The 21,151-nt window shown below is 38.5% G+C and overlaps 1 protein-coding gene across 1 annotated transcript in view; it reads right to left on the bottom strand.

Annotated features, from left to right (window-relative positions):
* Positions 1–418: 418 nt before the first annotated feature.
* The window catches only part of LOC124606481, a 76,881-nt gene continuing 56,148 nt past the window's right edge, over positions 419–21,151 (bottom strand). The window contains exon 6 of the mRNA XM_047138464.1: positions 419–631. Within this exon, the coding sequence (XP_046994420.1) occupies positions 419–631 (213 nt within the window). The remainder of the gene's footprint in view (positions 632–21,151) is intronic.

Genomic DNA, 21,151 nt, shown 5'->3' on the forward strand with positions numbered 1-21,151 from the left:
GTATGTAGACGCCATTTTTACGCTGTACAACGGCTGTGCCATCTGCCAGAAGGGTTCGAAACTTCACCAGCGCACAGAACAAACATCATATGTGAAGAACGTTTGTCTATGTATAGTGCTCAGAGCCATTTGAACCATTTTTAATGCGAGTTGCAGGTCACCTCGTACGTCACTGTTTCCAGCAGTATGTGGCGTCGAGCGAACGAATGGCCACGAACAGGAGAAATTCCGCTACTGCCACACGTGTGTCTTACGCCTGCACTGGTACTCGAGGGCTGACGTGGATGACAAGACAACGGGTCAGTGAAGCGGACCAGCCGGACGAGCGGGTAACGCCGCGGCCCTTCAAGGTGGGTAATGAAAGACGCGGCGTAAACAAAGCGCGCGGCGGCCGGGGCTGCGGGAGAGACCGAGCTTGTTATCCAGAAACAAGAGAAGCGGGAAGGAGGCTGGTCAGGCCTGGAGGGAAAAGCAAGCGGCGCCGGTGGAAGTGGGGGCGGGCGACGGCGGCGGGCGGCCTTTGTTTGTAGACGGCGGGCGCCGGCCGTGGGCTGCGGAGGGTGGGTCGGCCGCGCGGGGCCCCGCGGCGGTTCGCTATGCAGAACCAATTTGCCGCCGTAATGGATTCTGCCTGAAATATAGGCAGCCCCGCCGCGGCCCACCTCGCTCGTATTAACGTTCGCAGTACGCGTCACGCCCGGAAGCGGTCGTCGGTCGGAAAACTGAAACTCACGAAACAACACCGGCCCCAAATCGCTCTCCCGCAACAGTTTTGTGCGATCACTATCAGCGCGAAACGTTGATCCCGCGCCATCTCTTAGTCCAACGAACATTGGGAAAGACGCGTTTCATCTGCGTTTGTTTCATGCAAACGAGGTATCTTTGGAGGCATTCCTGTTCATAAAAAGGGTGAAGGAAGGGATACGCAGATTTAAATGTCAACATTGTTGACGTCTGTTGTTGCAGGGTCCTAGAACATATTTTTATCAATCAGTCTGCTGTTTCTAAGATGACGGTGCCTTCTATGAGAACCGAGGTGGATTTAGGAAAAAAACTCTCCTGTGAAACGCAAACAGTAACGACAAGATTCGACTGTACAGATTGTCTCTCCAGGTATGTGTTTGGGTGAAATATTATTTGACTGGCAGAATTCAGTACGTTATACTGGACACAGAATGACCAACACAAACTAAAATAGCAGCAAGCGTTTCACAACGATGCTTGCTATATCGATAATTATTCGCAATATATACAGGGTATCCCAAAAAAAGCTGACGGACTTTAAGGACGTGTTCCTTACACCAAAGATAGAAAAAACTTCTCGTAAACAATGGATCTAAAGCGCGTGCATTAAGAGGTATGAGTACTTGTTCATCTTCGATACTGTGAAGCGCATATCTCCTATTGCAAGCTCTTTGTACACCAAAAATAGAAAAAACTTCTCGTAAACAATGGTTCTAAAGCGCGTGACTTAAGAGGTATGAGTACTTGTTCATGTTCGATACTGTGAAGCGCATGTCTGCTACTGCAAGCTCTTTGTTTTTCGTGTTGTGGGAGGAAGTAGTACGGCTCAAAACAACAAAACAAGGCTGGTAAACATGGGCTCTGAAATGCATACCTAAAAGCTATGAACGCTTGTTCGGTAGAAGAGATGTGTTTCACACTACCGAAGATGAACGAGTGCTCATAGCTCTCAAAATATACATTTTAGACCACATCTCTACTAGCCACTATTTTCCTTCTTCTGGTCAGCACTTTCTCTTCCCAAAATATGGAAAGCAAGGACCTTGCAATGAAAGAGACCTGTTTCATACTGTCGAAGGTCAACAGGTGTTCATACCTCTTAAGTTAGCATTTTAGAGAACATGTTTACCAGACATTTTTTACTTATTTCTGTATAAGAAACGTATCCCTTAAGCCTGCCGGTGTTTTTTCGGACACACTGTACATAAACTGCGTATCACGCAAAAGCAGCAACATTACCCATTGTTTGTTTGACGACGCTGCTGACACTGGACGATCTTAAGAAAGTGGAGGATGTCATGGGCAACATTGCCACTAGGCGTGCTGAACTGCAGGAGCAATCTCGTTTCAGTATCAGTGACAACGGTTGTTGTTCTTATTGTCAAGGTGCCAGCATACGGTTTCTGAAGAATATCGTGAGTGTGAAAAGTATCAAAGAAGCATCATAGCCATCTTAAGATCTAAGATTTTGGGAAACTCAGTTTTGTTGTTGATTTAACTACGTAAAGCCTCTTTCCTTGCCTTTCTGCATGTGTAGAGTTCTGCTACAGTTATGTAACAATCTATTCTCTTTAAGTCATGAGCTGATGTTACCCACTATTACAGATAATTACAAATTTAATGATACTTTGAATCTATTAAATGAGCATCTTTGGAATTAACACTAGAAGCACTTATATTTGGTCAAGCCTAGAACTGCAGCTGCGTCACTTGTTATTTTGCCAACAGCCTTGGCACGGTGGCCACATCGATTCCTGTCAGGTCACTGAAGTTAAGCGCTGTTAGACTTGGCTAGCACCTGCACTGATCGCATGGGTCACAGTTCAGGTCTGCCGAGCGCTGTTAGCAAGTGTGGCGTACCCACCCCTTGTGAGCCCAACTGAGGAGCTATTTGATTGAAAAGTGGCAGCTGCAGTTACGAAAACTAGCAACAGCCAAGAGAGCAGTGCGCTGACCACATGCATGTCCCTCCACATCCGCAACCAGAGACGCCTATTGGCTGAGGATGATGCGCCCAGCGGTCGATACCGTTTGACCTTCCGAGGCCTCTTCGTCTGGAGAGAGAGAGAGAGAGAGAAGGGGGGGGGGGGGGCAGCGAGAGAGAGAGAGAGAGAGAAAGAGAGAAACAGAGAGAGAGAGAGAAAGTAAGATGGAGACGAGGGGTTTGTTGTGGCTACAAATGAATCTACTCTTTGACGTGCTGGACATTTTATTGCAAAATCAACAAAAATGAAGTAGTTTTTCTCAGATAATCAATTATTATTAAGAAAACGTCACACCTTTACTGGGTATAATCACATAATGAGCACAAATAACAGTATTTTGACGTTAATTTACTAGAGGCTGTTTTCTTATACATATGACACTTTACAAATGATTTGTAAAGCCTTATACAAGGTAACATATTCTTTTTTTTTTTTTTTGTCTCTCAGAAACATCTCCAGGAGTGACGCAGGTACTAGTTTTCCTGGCTGCTGTATACGTCCCAGCAAGCTTCTCCTCTAACTGCAGTATGAAGTCCGTGCATTTCAGCCTCTTCCCGTTTATAGCACTGGCCAAAAGTAGGGTATTTACCACAGGAAAATCCAGAAATGTAAAATCTGTGACCAGACCAACGTCTAGATGGTGCTGTGACTGAGTATTTGCGAGCCATTTGGAATCGAGCACCCCCCCCCCCCTCCCTCTATACTTAGAGTAGTTATAAAATATAGCTGTATCTGGTTTCTTATTAAAACAAGCCTTAATTTTCACGTAAGGATGCACAGTCCTGAGAAACAGGATATTCCTGCTACTCTTTCCTTGATAAACAGTCAGTGTCACACAATTCTTCTCGAAAAACACAGTGCTCTGTAACCCTTCATTTTCCGTCTTAACAGAGGCTGGTATGCGACTGCAACAATACTTATTGAAATTCCTTTCAAAATTTCAGTGACACCAAAGGTGGTACAATAATTGTCACACATGATATTTCTTCTGTTATATAAATAAGGCTGCACTAATGTATAAACTTAATTTTTGCAATCTCACCTTGAGATTCTTGAGCCAAAAAATCTTTTATAGCGTTTACAATATCCTCTTCTATGCGTAAATGATTGGCCATAATAAATCTATATGTATTAAGCAATATATTCATTTAGTTAGAATGCACTTCAATGATCGTATTTCAAGGAACAAAGCACTAGCTGTGCGATACTTGTGTTCACATTCAGACATGTTTCAACTTAAACTCCCGCCCGACTACAGCTCGAGAACTGTAACGTCATCAGGTAGTGACACAGAAGTGAGTTTTGAGATTGTTGGGCAAACACAACTTAAAAATAAACAAGAAGCGATACTAGATATGAGCGTACCATAATGCTTGCAGCAATGGGGCCAGAACTGACACATTTGCAGTTTTGCGTAAATCTAGATTTTTCTCTTGTATATTTTACACATAAATGGAAAAATAAGTGCCATTATTAATTAACTTATCTGACAGAAAGTCATAGAGATTCAGAAATCTAGGCAATAATGCAAAACAGAGATCGTCAAAAAAAAAAAAATTACAGAATGAGTCATGAGTGACCCAGCTGCGGTTCTACTATGGTACAGCTTAAAGACAGCTGCAGTATTAACGATCAAATATGATTAGAAAAAATAAAAAAAGAGTTAGAATCAAGATTCGAAAACTTTCAGTCAAATATTGGAAAAGAAATTAATTAAAAAACAAAAAAAAGTAGTTAAAACTTCAACAGGAATCCAAGCTATGTTATTAATATGTGTGGAGGGTTAAAATCGTTAGTAGATGAAAAGCACAGAGTGTAATTAAGCATCAGAATGAATTAAAAGACATTTTTAAAGCATCTAAAGGCTATACCGATTTTTAAAGGTAGAAGACTGGTAATGTAAAAGATCCTATAAATGGTTATGATGGATTTACTAAACAATATTTAGAAAATGAGTTAGCTAATCATGTTACAAAACCTAATTGTGTAAATATTCTAACACAGCTCAGTAACTATATCAATAAAAAAGAATTAAAAAAACTTATTAGAAAAGATGAATACCAAAATATTCTAACACAATTCAATGAAATAAATACAACCTACGATATTCCTATAGAAGATTATCATAAAAAGACACAAACATAAACACATCTCTTAATTATGCTTTAGATAGATGTGGTGTACTGGAAGGAAAGGTAGATGATAAAAACGTATTTGAATTTACATTTAACTTAGGAAATGAAAAACACAAACATTGATTTCAGTATTTTTACACTGAAAACAATTTATATTTTCGAATAGATGTAGACAGAGAATTAGCATTTAATGATTTTTGTATTTAAGTTACCATAGATAAGCAATATGAGATACATAATAGTAATCAGACAACAGTAAATAAATAAACTTTTCTAACTGTAAGATTGAAAAATGATGCAGTTAAAGCACTGCCTATAGATGTAAAAATAATATTATTTGGTGAACTTATTAAAATTTTAATCTATATAAATGATTAACCATATCTGGTGCTTGAAGTGTAAAAAGTAATGGGACACATTCCAAAGTCTGCTCCAGCAGTTACTGTCTGAATGTCCATGAAGAAATTATCAATGAGTTACATAAACTGATAAGAAAAAATTTTAAAAGAAGAAATGTAAACTCTCTAGACATAAACTCTTTATGGTAAGCTGATCTAGTAGAAATGAATTCCGGTAAACTGATATGGATTTAAAAATAAATAAAAGATATGATTATTTATTTACTTTAATCGATGTTTCTTTTGAAAATATGCTTGGCCTACTAAAATGTAGTTGATGCTTTTGAAAAAAATGTTTAGAGTGAGACCTCCAAGAGGTTTACAAACAGATAATGGTAAACAGTTCTATAATAATCATTTTCAAGAACTGTGAAAAATGTAGAATTAATCATCATTCACATTTTACTGAATTAAAGGCGTCTGTTATGGAAAGATTTAATAAAATTCTCAAAGAAGAGATATGGAAAAAATTCGCTCTTAAAGGTAATTAAAAGGGATGGACACAGTCTGAATCTGCTTCAGCTTATGCTGAACTAACTGCAAAACTGTTTGATGAACAGAATAATGCAAAGCATTCAATAATAAAAATAAAACTGAGAGAAGTTAAAGATAAAATTTAAGCCAACTGTCTTTGTACCTAAAGATTAACCTAAATACAAAGTTTCTGATAAAGTTAGAATCAGGAAACTTAAAAAAGGAATTTTTGAAAAGGTTATACAGGTAAATAGTGAATGTAAATTTTTGAAATTGTAGATATTATTCATTATAATCCGGTCATATATAAATTAAAGGCATTGGACAGAAGAAAAGAAAAGGATTTTTTACGAGTATGAACTACAGAAGACAAAATATCCAGATATATATCTGGCTGAGAAACTTGTAAGAAACAAAGGTGATCAAGTGTGTATTAAATGGTAGGGATTTCATGATTCACATAATAGGTGGGTTAGGAATGACCATGTTACTTTATAAAAGATTTCTTGCATCTTTGAAGAAGTTGTTGTTTGGCATATCCATTACCTGATGAAAATTAATTCTGTAAAAATTATTATTTTGATTAAATTCTTCTTTCATTTTATTGTGTGAGTCATCAAATTTGGATTAGCTTCACAGTTGGATCTCTGTTTTCAAGAATATTAATCATGATTCTAGCATTCTTCTTTGACATCTAATCACATAGTAATCACACCCAAATTCATTATCAAATAACTGTAGAATAATAAGTATATTTCGCAAATCAGCATTTTCAGTTGATACAACACCATGTGGTTACTTTTCAATAATTTGTTCTACAAGTTATTCTTCTCCCCTTATTAAGTTTTGAATTTCTTGTGTTCTTTTCTTCACCACACACATAGACACTACTTCATCAGTTTGTAAATCTTTAATTTGTTTTTAAAAATTTTTAGTTGCTGCTTGTAGTTTATATTGACCATGTTTTCTCATAATTGGTAAAACTTCTTAATAAACCCAGCCTTAAAACTGTTTGCAATTGATGAATGTAAACCTAGTTCATTAATAACTATAATATATGGCTGCACATTTGAAGGGGGTGGCAAATGGCTTCAAAGGTTTTTTAATCTTATTCTCTTGTATGATACAAAATTGCTTTTCTTGTATTATTAAATTCCCATAAATCAGCCAGATCCTTAACTTTAAACCAAGGATTATTCTCTTTATCAATTATGACAAACCCTTCTCTATTATTATAAAAAATCCTGTTGTTAGTCTGAAATATATTCATTAATGATGCTTCTGATCTGGGAAGAGTTGAAGTAGATGTATTTGAAATTGGCTCTATTTAACAGAAAACGATTTTATTAGATTTTTATTTTATTAATAGGCAAGAAAATATATATTTCTCTGTCTCTTTCTTGTATTATTCTGACAGCATTATACATTATTCGATTTAAATTTTCTATATATTCATCCTCAATTTTGCTTATATTTTCCATGTGAGTTATCTGATCTCTATAAATCTGTTTTATTTTATATTCTCTGTATTCACGAATTGATGGTAAAATGTCTTTATAAAACCTATCCTGGGAATTTTTTACAAAAGTAATTTTTGCACTCATAACTAAAGAATATAGACCAGGCTCACACTAATAAATTTAGTTGATTTTTGTATCTATTTAGATAGTACCATTTTAGTGCTAGTGAAATTTCTAAATTTTTTAAAAATATTTTTCTTTAGCATGGTCTTTCATTACATTCCTAGGACATTCACATCCTAACAGATAAGAAACTGGATTTGTATACAACCATAGATTACTGTTTTCATTAACAATCATGCTATTATTATATGTCCTTGTTGTTGGTGAAGTCAATGACTGACTCCAGTTAAGACAAATTATTTTTATTTTCGCCAGTATAAGTTTTTCTCTACAAATGGAAGCTATCCAATCTAAACCGTGTAAATATTGCAAAACTGATAAATCAACTGATAATATTAATTCACAGAAATGTAGAAAAGACGGCTGTGTGACAATGTGCAGCAATGTAAAAGTCAATATCATGTAAGAATGTACAGCAGTAAAACAATTTCTTGTGATTGTCGGAAAAATTTTTCTACATTATTATTATAAAAATCACTTAAAACGAATTCTGAGTGAAGAACATTTGAAGATCTTTTGTCAATGAAAAATGATGACAACCAGACAAACAGATGGCATAAAATTGATGATTGTCAAGTAATTAAAGAAATAGAATGTTTTTACTAAAGTCCATTGTATAAAGACAAACATAACAGCAGATGCAGTTTTTGAAAAATCTCAACCACCAAGACAAGAAATAAATAATGAGAGTAGATCAAATGTATCCATTCAACACCAAACTATTTGAGATAGAGAAAGAGAACATATGTCGAAAAACGATTTATTTGAGATTAATAAGATAAAATCTAAATTCAATGAAAAAATTGAAGCTTGGTCTGTCTCTAACAATGCTAATATTAGTAAATTCGATACCATTAGTATGAAAACAGATTACATAATAAATTCACGTAATTCTTTGTTAGAAATACTAAATACTAATTTTAGTGAAGAAGATAAGCTGAATATAGCAACAGCAAATCCAGAATTGTTTTATCTGATTTCTACATGATGTAAAACATCAACTAATGCTAAAGAATCTGTTCGATTTTTATGCAATAAAATCAGAACTGTATTAACATCTGCTGCGTCTATTGATATAGTAAATACTAGATTTAATATTTATATGTTAGTAATTCGAAGTGATGGCAAAGTTAATGAAATTATAAATTTAGCCAATGTTAAAAAGACTAAATGACTAAAAGATGATTGACAGTAGTGGTACCCTCTGTTGTTCTATAGCAATAGTAATTGCATTAACATGTCACACAGATTTTATCTTAGGCAGCGGACTAACTGCCATTGAAATTAAGACATTCAGAAAAGGAAATAAATATAAATTACAAAAAGAATTAACCATGATATTATGTAACCAATAAGGTGAATACAATGAAGAAGAATTTACTCTGGACAACATTAAAAAAATTGAGCAACTATTGGATATTGTATGTGCTGAAAATTTCTCTTTAGGTATCTATTGCACTCCTGACAATGTAATAAAAATATACCCTTATAAAAATCGAACCATTATTATTTAATTAACAGTAAGCAGGCATTCGTAGGACTGTCATATATCTCTAACAATTGTAACAAAATGTATAACAACAAGAACAAATGTAAATGCAAGATAAAATAAAGATACATATATTAAGCAATGGTACAGAAGACAATACTGTGGAAAATATGATTATTGTGCAAAATATGATAGATACTGTTGTAATTAATCACAAAGAATCACCAAGAAGTTTGTGATATAGCTTATAAATGTGAAGAATGTAAAATTATTTGTTTGAGATTTAAAGTGCATAACTGTGGCTCTGAAAGATGTAGAAACTGTGATCTAGTAGTAGAAATTAAAAGTCATAAATGTTATGTGCAATACAAAATAGTGGTGTATGTAAAAGAAAATTCAGTAAGAAATATATAGTCAAAGATTGTAAAAATAGTAGCAAAAATTGTTGATGTGTTTATGGAGAATATAAAATTATTATATTTTTGAATGTTGGAAATGTAATAACATAGTTACAGGAAAACAATTTATGTGTTGCAAAAACGGATCCCCAAAACAAAATACCTTGTACCCACACTGGAAAATACGTGTGGTTTGAGTATGAAGGCCAACAAGAAACAGGAATACATATTCTAAACCTGACAATAGTTCACACTTTTAATAGAGATATTGTTTACAAATTTAAAACAAATGATGAACTCTGTAGGTGGAGGATAAGTAATAAACATAATGATTATACATTTATAGCTCATTATGGTAAAGATTATGACTCACCATTCATTCTGAAGAGCTGTGTTGAAAATAAAATAAAGCCATAAACCATACATGCAGGAACTAAATTAATGTTTTTGGAGATAAAACAATTAGGCCTAAAGATTATAGACAGCAGCAATTTTGTTCAAGGGAAACTTAGTAAATTTCCAAAATTACTTGATTTGAAAGATTTAAAGAAAGGTTACTTCCCACATTTATTCACTACACATAAAAATGTAAAATACATAGGACCTATTCCTAATATGAAATATTATTGTACTGATACTATATAGCTTGAAGATAGGGAAATATTGCTCAAATGGCATAGTGAAACAGTTCAAGAAAATTATATATTCAATATGAAGTAAGAAATCAATGAATACTGTATATCTGATGTAGATATATTAAGAAGAGGTTGTTTAGAACTAAGAAGACAATTACTATAAATAGCTAATATAGATCCTTCTATTATTGAACAGTTACTAGAATTTATATGGATGTATACAGATCTAAATATGTACCTAATAGAAGATTGCTTTATTGGATAAAGAACAGAAGGGAAATTATAGTAAATAATCTGATCTTGGTTAAATAGTTTAAACAATAATAACATTCAACATGCTTTTAATGGTGGTGAAGCAAATATAGCTGGAGCTAAACTAGATGTCATTGATTAGGACAGTCTATATGCTCTTAATGGTGGTGAAGCAAATAAAGCATTAGCTAAATTAGATAGCTTTGATTAGGAAACCATACTGTTTATCAATATCACAGCTGTTTTTGGCATGGTTGAAAAAAATGTTTTTAAACTGAAATGATTAACAAAAATAATCGAGAGTCAATGGATGATTTATATCAAAAGATGTTAACAACGACAGAAATTCTAAATTTGGCATTTAATTTAGCAGATATATAATAAAAGGTCTTCTTACCGAAAATCTTTACAAATATAATAAAATATGATATAACATGATCTAATTAATTAAATTAATTTGTAAAAATTGTTGTACATTAAAAACATGCCACATGCGTTCGATGTATGCACTTAGTTCTATGCTGTCCCAATGGCTAGCTGCTTAGCATAGCACCTTGGTATGCTGAAAGTCAAAGGTGTGGCCTTCCCTGATGCTATGCTCTGCTATCACTGATATCTCTGTATATCCTAGTCACACATGCCTGATGTGCTCCTCACAGCATTTTGGAATATAGTGCTGCATTTGCCCAATATATTCTAGGCTTTGTTCACAGGTGGTGCTGTAAATACCAGATATTTTCTGTTTAATTGGGGGTCTTTTGCAGAGCCAAGGCATTCTTTATCCTTTGGTAGTGGTCAGAAGACAATTCTAATGATGGAGATCTCATGTAACCTCACAATTTCAGCTGAGAGCGATCCCAAGTATGGAAAGATAGCAATTAGCTTCTACCCTTGTTCCTTTTCTCAGTTCGGTGCATAATTTTTATTTTTGAGTGCCCTACTATATGTATCACTGCAACCACTTTTGTGGAACACTTTCGTCAGGCATTGTAATTAGTCTGGGAGGCTTTCTTTATCTCAGATGACATGCGCCCTATGTACTAGGGTGTTCGTATTTTCTGTCATTGCAGTGGATAGTAGCAGCGCGTTGCATACAGGTACAGGTCTACTGAGTCTTCTTCCTATATACTTAATGGCTTAATGTACCATCTGCTTTCTTCTTTATTGGAATGTCCAAGACAGGGAGAAAACCATTCTCCTTTATTCCTCCAATGAAAGCAATGTTTTGATGGACGCAGTTGAGGTGATCCAAAAACTCATGTAGTGCCTGTTTTCCATGTTCTGTTACCACAGAAGTATCGTAGACGTAGCGGAAGAAGTGTTTTGGTTTCTAGTGAACAGTTTGAAAAGCCATCTCCACAAAGTGTTTAATTGAGGGTTCTGCAATCAGTGCAGCTGGTGGGGATCCCATGGCTGCACCATCTGTTCATAAAACTCTCCATAGCACTTTATATGAAACAGATGATCATCAGTGCATGGTCAAAACGTGAACTTTGAAGTGTTCACATAGCAGCGCCAAGATGTCTTGCAGAGGTACTTTCATGAATAGCGATGTAATGTCGAAACTCATGAGTAGGTCAACTCTTTGTAGTTACATGTCCTTAAGTGCTCTCATGAAACTGTCCAAGTGCTAGATACGATGACAACACTATCCAACAAGGGGTTTTAGAAGTGTCACCAGATAACAGATAAGTCCATAATCATATGACTTACAAGTTACTGTCCCCAGAGGCACCCCTTCCTTCTGGATTTTGGGCAACCCATTTAGGCGTGAAGTTTCTGGTACCCAGGGATACAGCCACTTGTTCACTGCCTCCAGTAAATCTGAGCTCTTCATCAGAGCCAGACTTTTCTGGCCATCGTTGAGGATGAACCCTTCTTCAGCTTCCTGCAGGTGTGGTCCTGTAGCAGCGATCCAGGTTGATGATAGGTAATCATCAGCGTGTATAAGAACCACACCAAAACCATTGCATTACCCTTGTCTGCTGGAAGAACCGTAGTGCCAACATCATTCAGCGTCATCCCTCAGTTATTGGCTAGTCTGACCCCCTATCGAGGTGCATAGAAATGAATTAAAGATACTTTGACAAAATCCCTCCTAATTTCTTTACGTTTTGAACAACCATGCTTCGCTCTTCTGAAACTATTGATGGGTTGTGTCATAAGTCAAGAGCAATGCCGTGAACCATTAGTTACGTATCCTGTCAGCTGAATAACGCACAACTGAGAAGGAGTTGTTGGTCCTGATATACAAAGTGAAGTATTTCAAGTGCTACTTTTACGGTAGACGGTTTGCAGTACATGCTGACCGTGCAGACTTACTGTGGCTTTTGAACGTAAAAGATCCAAGCATTTAGCTGCTGCAGTGGGCTTCAAAGCTGGGCTTTAAAGCTGGAAATATGATTATGATTATACCACCAGCTATGCTAGACGCATCGGAACACAGATACCCTAAACAAAAATGTTTGGTCCGACAAACAGATGAGGTTCTTATTGCTGAGTTGCAGGAAGCGCAGCAATAAGACAAATAATGTCAGAAATCTGCTACTCTTTCAGACACCGTGTCCAAAAATAGTAACCTATATCAGAAAACTCGACAGGAAATTAGGTTGGTAATAGAAGAGAAGTCCAGTGTAATGACATTCGCACTTCTCATGGTGGGAAGCAAGCCACCAGTGCGTTGTTAGTGATGAGGTAACGGTGAAAAGACAACCAGAACTTTAAACCTATATTTGTGCTTGCGTTCGGTCTGCACAGAGACTCCAACAGATAAATCTCAAATCTCAAATTCCGCTGAAAACACTACCTGAGACCTTCACACCATCTGATCAAAGCCTTGGACATTTTAGAACACTTAAAAAATATAGCCTTTAAACGAGTAAAAATTGCCTATTATTGATCATTTTTGGCAGTATCTAGTACTGGTATCAATCACTGATACATCTGCTGAGATGGTAGAAAAACCAGTTGTCACACATTTAGTTTTGTTTTTTGGCAACGCTGATGTGATTCTTACAGACCAGAAAATAAATTTTATGTCTTGTTTATTTGTGGAAGTCTTTCAAAATCAAGATATGTAGTAATTCTTCAGTTTCTCCCGGCGTATTTGTTGATTGGAGAGCCCCTGGGTGTACTGTCGGTTCATAGGGTCTAACGGGCACAATATTTCGGCGATCAGACATGTCGCCATCGTCCGGTGCGCTAACGGACTGAGCTTCTGAGGGCGGGCGGCCGCCTTATATCCCCTCCCCCCACGGGCCATTCCCTCCGCGGTCTGCTCCCCCGCGTGCGCAAGTCGGCAGTTCAAAAAAAATGGTTCAAATGGCTCTGAGCACTATGGGACTCAACTGCTGAGGTCATTAGTCCCCTAGAACTTAGAACTAGTTAAACCTAACTAACCTAAGGACATCACAAACATCCATGCCCGAGGCAGGATTCGAACCTGCGACCGCAGCGGTCTTGCGGTTCCAGACTGCAGCGCCTTTTAACCGCACGGCCACTTCGGCCGGCCAAGTCGGCAGTCGCGGTGATGCTGGGGTCGGCGTCTGTGGCAATGTCGGTGTAGTTGATACGTCCGCCCAGCTCACCAGATCGTTTTCGTTGCTGAGTATCTTCTTAATTACACTCAGTGCTGTTTCCCACGCTTTGCTAAGATTATAACCGCAGTCTCGGTTGGTGAGCTCGTCGCTGGTGCGAATTTCGATGGCCTCTCTGACAATGATGTCCCAGCATTTAGAATTTTGAACCAACATCTTGGTACACTTGTAATTCATCTTCTGTTTTTCGGCCAAACAGTCAGCTGCGACCGCCGACTTGTTAGGATACTTGAGTCGTGTGTGCCTTTGATGTTCTAGGCACCGATCTTTGATAGTGCGCACTTTCTGTCCAATATAAGCCTCACCACACTGACAGGAAATCTGATATACGCCGGCGTTCCGCAAGCCGAGATCATCTTTCACACTTCCCAATAACGCTCGTGTTTTATTGGGCGGGAAAAAGACTGTTTTAACTCGGTGTTCCTTTAATATGCGACCGATTTTCCCCGATAGTGCGCCTGTGTACGGAATAAGTGCAATGGCCACTTCTTCCTTCGTGACTTCTTCAATCTCGAAAGGTTGTACTGTCGTACTGGGGTGGAGATCGAGTCTAATCTGCCATTTCACGTACCCGTTCTTTGGGAATACGGTTCTGAGGTGTTCCAGCTCCAGAGGCAGACCCTCTGCGTTTGAGATGTTGCACGCCCTATGTACCAGTGTTTTTAGAACCTCATTTTTCTGAGAAGCGTGGTGGCAGCTGTTTGCAGTACGCACATCGACCCAATGTGCCATCAGCTCTTCTCTGGACCATGACGTCCAGGAAAGGTTATCTTCCTTTGGCTTTGGAAGGAGTCGCAATGGGCAGCCCACTCTCGCCTGTGGTCTCGAATTTGTAAATGGAGTACTTCGAGGAGGAAGCCTTGGCGTTATCTGGATGGAAACCTATTTGTTTTTTTCTGTTATGTGCACGACACGTTGGTCATCTGGTCACATGGCACGTGACGACAGTGACATGAATGATGGCCGAAATTTTGTGCTTGTTGGACCCTATGAACTGGCAGTACACCCATGGACTCTTCGATCAAGAAATGAAGAATTACCCTTTTTCATCCTGAAACAAATCACAAGGTTGAAATTGTGCACAAGACAATAACAACGAGGCTTTCTTGTTATGCTAAGAAATGTCCAATGATTGGAACAAATATTGCCTATACCAGCTGAATAACCGAGTTGAGTGGGTACTCACTTTATGAGCTTCTGTGCAGATGACAAGTCAGTTTCTCTTTCGAGTTAAATAATCCCTTCCAGGACTGACTCAAGTGCAGTCAAATTAGTAGCCATTAGACTCAAAACTACTTGTAGAAGGGTGCAGCAAAATAATTTAAGTACAACCTTTAGGCAACTAAAATGAAGTGCTATTTTTCCCTATTATAATCCTATTAACATGGTGAGTGGGATTTGAAGTGGAACTATTAAGAAAAGGGAATATGAAAAAATTTACTTCATCTTACGAATGTCTATAATAGATTTTGTATCTTTTGTCACCTTTGAAAGCCAAGCCACAATTAGCATGTCACATAGTGATCATGCATTTTGACAGGTTGAAGTCATGCCACAGTCATCTGGCACCAGAGCTAGCCATAATTCCTGCTGATCTACCATGAATCAAACTTAGTACCCTCCAAAGTATTAAAAGATGTAGGGATCTCCTGCACCCAGAGTCAAATCGATATGAATTATACCGTAAATACCTATGCACTCTTTGATCAGTAGAGTAAGTACAGTTCGCTGTACTAGTCGTTACTGAAATTTTCATACTCTTTTGTCAGTGAATCTCACATGGACCACAAACGTTCTGAACAAGAATCCAGCATACCTATCTCCCTTGAGACTCCTGATGTCAGTTCTATGCAAGGCATGTGAGCTAAACACATTGCACAATATTTTTGATTCTCTGTTGCAAAACTGTAAACTGAATGGGCAGTTGCATCCTTTTGATTTCTGCCACTAGCCTAGAAATGAACTCCAGAACCTCATGTGCAGAGCTCTGTTCTGTTGTACTCTCCCTATGGATCAGGGAGTTTTTCACAGTGGTACTATCACGCCAGCCAACAGGACGAAGCCCAAGCCACGTGCAGCACCGCTGCTATGCTCCCCTTCACCAGTGTGCACACATCCAGCATGAGCACGGAGCTCAGTGAGGGTGCCATTCCTCCTTACCATCCTACTCTCTGCACGTGTCCCTACATTGTGGCCTTGCAATCATGATATGTTAGTATTGTGACGAGCCTTGCACGCCTGTTTCTTGCATGTGGCTAATGTTGACCATTTCAAATGACACCAGCTACAGACCCAGGGTATGTTGCTGGCTTACACCTCTTGCCTCAGCGAATAGGGATCCTGTCAAGAGTGAGACTGCAGTCTTGTTATTTTGTACTTTTAGTACTTAAACCTATACAAGAGTTATAGCGTTCCAATAAAACCGTGGTGAATGTTTTGTCATTATTCTCATAAGGACTATGGTTGGCACTGTACCAGATCCGTATTAATGATGCTTAACATTCTGGTCAATGGTACAGACACTTGAAAGGATTATTTTTTAATTACTCTGTGAATAAAACTTACATGAAAGTAGATTTAATTTTTGAGGATCACCACATAAACAGTGATGTATCATGGAAATACTGTGATTATGCCTACTAACATACCAACTATGCAGAAATACTAGTGTTAGAAAGTTTGCTTTTGTAAAACTGGAATATAGATTTTTGTACATATTTAGTAAGATCTGCACATCTTGTGAAGTACTGGTAGAAATAACTTTTCTTTGCACAATGCACTTAACAAATATGATTCATATTGTGTCTGCAGACAGTAATTTCAATACATTACACAATTCAGTAACATCAGTGAAGTGTATTCATTATAGTTAACGTCATCTACCCCTTGAATTAATTGCTTAAGATTTTAAACAGAATTAGTAAATCCATTAGTATATTACTTCCATTTGTTGAACTTTAAGTACTGCGAAAGTACACGTTATTAACTAAATTTTAGATTCCGTATTACTGTTACTCCAAGTTATAGGTGATTTTACGGAACGCATAGATACCAAGGTTCCTATATAATTTTCAATTTACGTTAAAGAATTTCACATTCTTAGACGAACAAGGTATCTTACACAAGATTTGCAACAATTAGGAAAATGGTTAACGTGTAAATCAAGGCATTATCTTAGTTAATCTATGTGTGTGGTGTCTGTCCTTCTGCACATTTCCGACAGAAAAGACACCACATGCATAACTGAGAATGCTCAATGATCCCTTCAGGTTCAAACTGATGGGAATGGGCAAAATGTCACGAATAATGATGGCAATGGGCAAGGGACACTAATTTGGTAGTGTATGGATAAGTTGGGAATTTTGATCTAACATGAGGCATGCTAAGATAGTCAATTCAGTTAAAATGACGACTGTATCATGCACGGTCAGTGCATGTGCCTTATAAGCAGGGGAGCTGGATTCGAATCCCAGTCTAGGACAAGATTTTCAGCTTTCTCCATTGATTTAATCAATCCCCACTGACAATTACTATCATTAATTCTTTTGCATCTTGATTCATAGTGGCTGGAGTACGTCACATAGTCTGAAAAATTATACATCACATATTTAATGTGTAAGGCTTACAGATACCTTCGTTTTGGTAACTGTCAGAAATGAGTAATGTATGGGTAGTTAAGAATGTAGAGCCTAATTTACAGCAAGGCTGCTGAATCACATTAAAGATATCTTGATCTTCTTTACGTTTATCTACGGGTAAACTAATCTGGTACTGATTAGTGTTATGTAACTCGTATGTGGAGATGTGAACCTTCCAACATCTGTGCCTCTAAAATGAACATCTGGTGGAGCATGACTTGCTCTAGTGTGCTTAAAAAAAAAGAGAATATTTGAGTATTCTCTAGTCACTTTGGTGAAAAATTGCAGTGTATAAGTGCTGTAGTTCAGTTTGTCTAGTTAGTCCAGTATAGTTTCCGTGTTGAGCCTACCATGCATCAAGAATGGTGAACTGTTGGGAATTAGTCATTATAGTTCGTTCTTGGATATCTCAAGTACTTTATTGTTTCCTTTAAATCTCAGCATTTGGCAACTTTTCAAGTACTGAGATGTGCATTGTCATGGACAATTACTGGTTTTCGTGGTTATGCTATTTGTGTATTAATGATTGTTATCATTATAGATTAAATGTTTCTCCCAGTAGCTATAGAATGTGATTGTAATGTGACTCATTATTGAGGTCCTAGTGTTTTAAATTCTAATTCTTTGCTAAGTACTTTGCTTAGCTTAGCAATCAAGGTCGTACAACTGAGTAACGTCTCCCCATGGCTCCAGGCTCACGTTAGTCATACAGTTATTACAGGGGCCCAACCACTTCTGGCTTTCGAGCTAACTGACTACTATGAGATGTCCTGCTGCCCTTTGGAGCCCAAACGCTTAACAACCCCATATCCCACAGCCAACTTACACTGCCCTAAACCAGCTGCAGTGGCCAGTGCCACCAAAAAAGCCTCTATGCAGATTAGCACTAATGTACAAGTTCTGACCAACCGTACGCCCCCTTTTGACAGTTGCGAGAAAGCAACTGTATCTCATCACTAGATTTTAAGTCCCCCATCTGGGCAACCCGTCTTTTATGGAAAGAGGATGTATGTCCAAGCCACCACCAGTGTAGGGCCACTGGTTCTATTTGACTAATAATTCAAAAATGTTTTCTTCACACTTAATTAATTGCCAGTACTCTGGTACTAACCTCTGTGGCCTATGTGTCAGTCTCAGTTCTCATTTCAGGATAAAAATGGTTCGTTCTAGGTAAGGGTGCTGACAGACATCATTTCTGCATGGCACATGTATAGGCCCAATAGGGAGCATGGGAGGGCAATCACGTGTTTGTAGCCAGGACTCCCGTAGGGCATTGGTGGAGACTCGTTCACTTTCTATGTCCCCAGCACCTGGCTTGTATGGCATTCTCGTACTTCTCTCTCTCTATCTCCCTCTCTGTCTCTCTCTACTCATTCCCAGATGCTGCTCTGTACTTCATCGCCTCTCATGGCCTGTTTGTGATCTGTTCACCAACCACAGATCACATCCATCTGCACTCATATTTTCAAAATATAGACCACTTTACCTCTTTAACTTCCTGTTTCATTTGTATATGTTTCAGACGCCCACATCCTTATGAATCCTGACCAGGAGCCACTCTGGCACTTGTGCACTGTCATGTCTTATTATTGTGGTTCTGTGGTGGTTAACCGTTCAGTTCGCTATTAGTTGTGTAAACGTGGCTTGGTGTGTTGCAACACATGTCCATTGATCGGGCACTTGATGCGTGGTGCCACAGCTCAAGTGAAACTGGACCTCTGCATGCGTCAGTAACTGTCCACGTTAAAATTTTTGAATTTGTAATATTAAACCGGCAAAACTGGTAACATATATGTAAGGATATTGTAACAGAGGTGGTGGTGTGCTTTTGTATCCCAGTCACTAGACATAATAGGAGCTATTTATGTACTGCTCCTCTAATTCCACAACGCTCAAACATATCCCATGCTTTAAGTTCTTACATTATGTACTCTGACGGAAAAAATTGAAACACCAAATATCATTAATGTAGAACAATAAAATTTCGGAAATATATTTCTCTAGGCAACATATTTCAGTGATTAACATTGCAACATCATAGGTTAATGTAAGCGCGAGATAAACTATTGCAAATGTGAAATGCTGGTACATTAATAACCTGTGTAACCGTCAGAACGATGAAAGGAAGCATGCGAAAGTGTATACGTCGTATTGTGCAGGTGCCAGATGTTAGTCTATGGGACTGAGTTCCATACCTACATTTCTTGGCCGGTCAATACAGGAATATTGTTTGTGCATGACACTGGAGCTATCGTCCGACGATGTCTCACGTGTGCTCGACTGGAGACAGGTATGATGATCGAGCAGGCCAAGGCAACAAGTCGAACTCCGTAGAGCATGTTGGGTTACAACAGCGATATACTGACAAAACTTATCCTGTTGGAGAACACCCCATGAAATACTATTCATGAATGGCAGAGAAACAGGTCGAACCACCTGGCACCGAGGCAGAACCAGCTTTCATCAGAAAACACAACAGACCTACCACCATTCCGTACAATGAGCTCTCGTTTGACACCACTGAAGTCACAGATGGCGGTCCTTTCGGTTCAGTGGAAGGCTCGCTACAGGGTGTCTGGCTCGGAGCTATACTTGAAGTAACCGATTTGCAACAGTTCATTGTGTCACTGTGCTGCCAATTGCTGCTCAAATAGCTGTTGCAGATGCAGTGCGATCCGTCAGAGCCATTTGCCTAAGAAGATGATCTCGGCAGTGCCACGTGGCTGTTTGGTGCCCAGTCTTTTCGCGACCGTGTATTCTCATGACCAGCGCTGACAGCAATCATGTACAGTGCCTACATTACTGCAAAGTCTTTCTGCAGTATCGCAGAAGGCACATCCGGCTACTTGTAGGCTTAACAGACGCCCCCATTCCGACTCAGTGAAGTACTGATAGTGGCGTCTTTGCCTCCTTAAATGCATTCTCGAGTAATGTCAACTCACCACGTCTAATCCCAAATGTAGCTAACGCTCATGACTGTTACAGCGTGTATTTAAAGAAAACCTGATTTGCATCGTCATAGTGGTAGTACTAGCACCACTCTTATACAACTGGTGTGAAACATGAGTAGACAACATATTTCAGATGTCTAAACACTGCTACTAACTTTAGTTTTTGTCGCACAACTCTTTCTTCAATGGCTCTGAGCACTATGGGACTTAACTGCTGAGGTCATCAGTCTCCTAGAACTTATAACTACTTAAACCTAACTAACCTAAGGACGTCACACACATCCATGCCCGAGGCAGGATTCGAACCTGCGACCGTAGCGGTCCCGCGGTTCCAGACTGTAGCGCCTAGAACCGCTCGGCCACTACGGCCGGCAACTCTTTTTTCGTTTTGCTATTTTTTTCCGTCATTGTATAAACCTATTCAGATGAATATGTTCCAACCATTTAAATTTTTTTGAAAGAAAAAGAAAGATACCTATTACGTGAACGTCGTTATTTAACACTGTCAAGGCCTGATACACTAATCATTACGAACTACTGGCCACTTAAAAGTTGTGTTACCGAAGTCTGAGAGACGTGCATGCGCAGAGTGCGAGTAACTCGTAATGAAACAGAATGCTCGGCGCCTGGACCGTGTTTGTTGCCTGGGAGGGCCCTGAATAAGTGATGGTGGCAGAAATTCCGCGGAAACTCGCGGCTGCCAACTCCCAGACAGCCGGCAGCAGCTGCGCAGCAGTTGGTGGCGGGTGGGTATTGCTCTCTCTCTGTCCCTTACACTACCTTGTTTCCAAACTCTGAAACATTTAGAAATAT

Source organism: Schistocerca americana, chromosome 3 (genome assembly GCF_021461395.2).
Source record: "Schistocerca americana isolate TAMUIC-IGC-003095 chromosome 3, iqSchAmer2.1, whole genome shotgun sequence".
Classification (NCBI taxonomy): domain Eukaryota; kingdom Metazoa; phylum Arthropoda; class Insecta; order Orthoptera; family Acrididae; genus Schistocerca; species Schistocerca americana.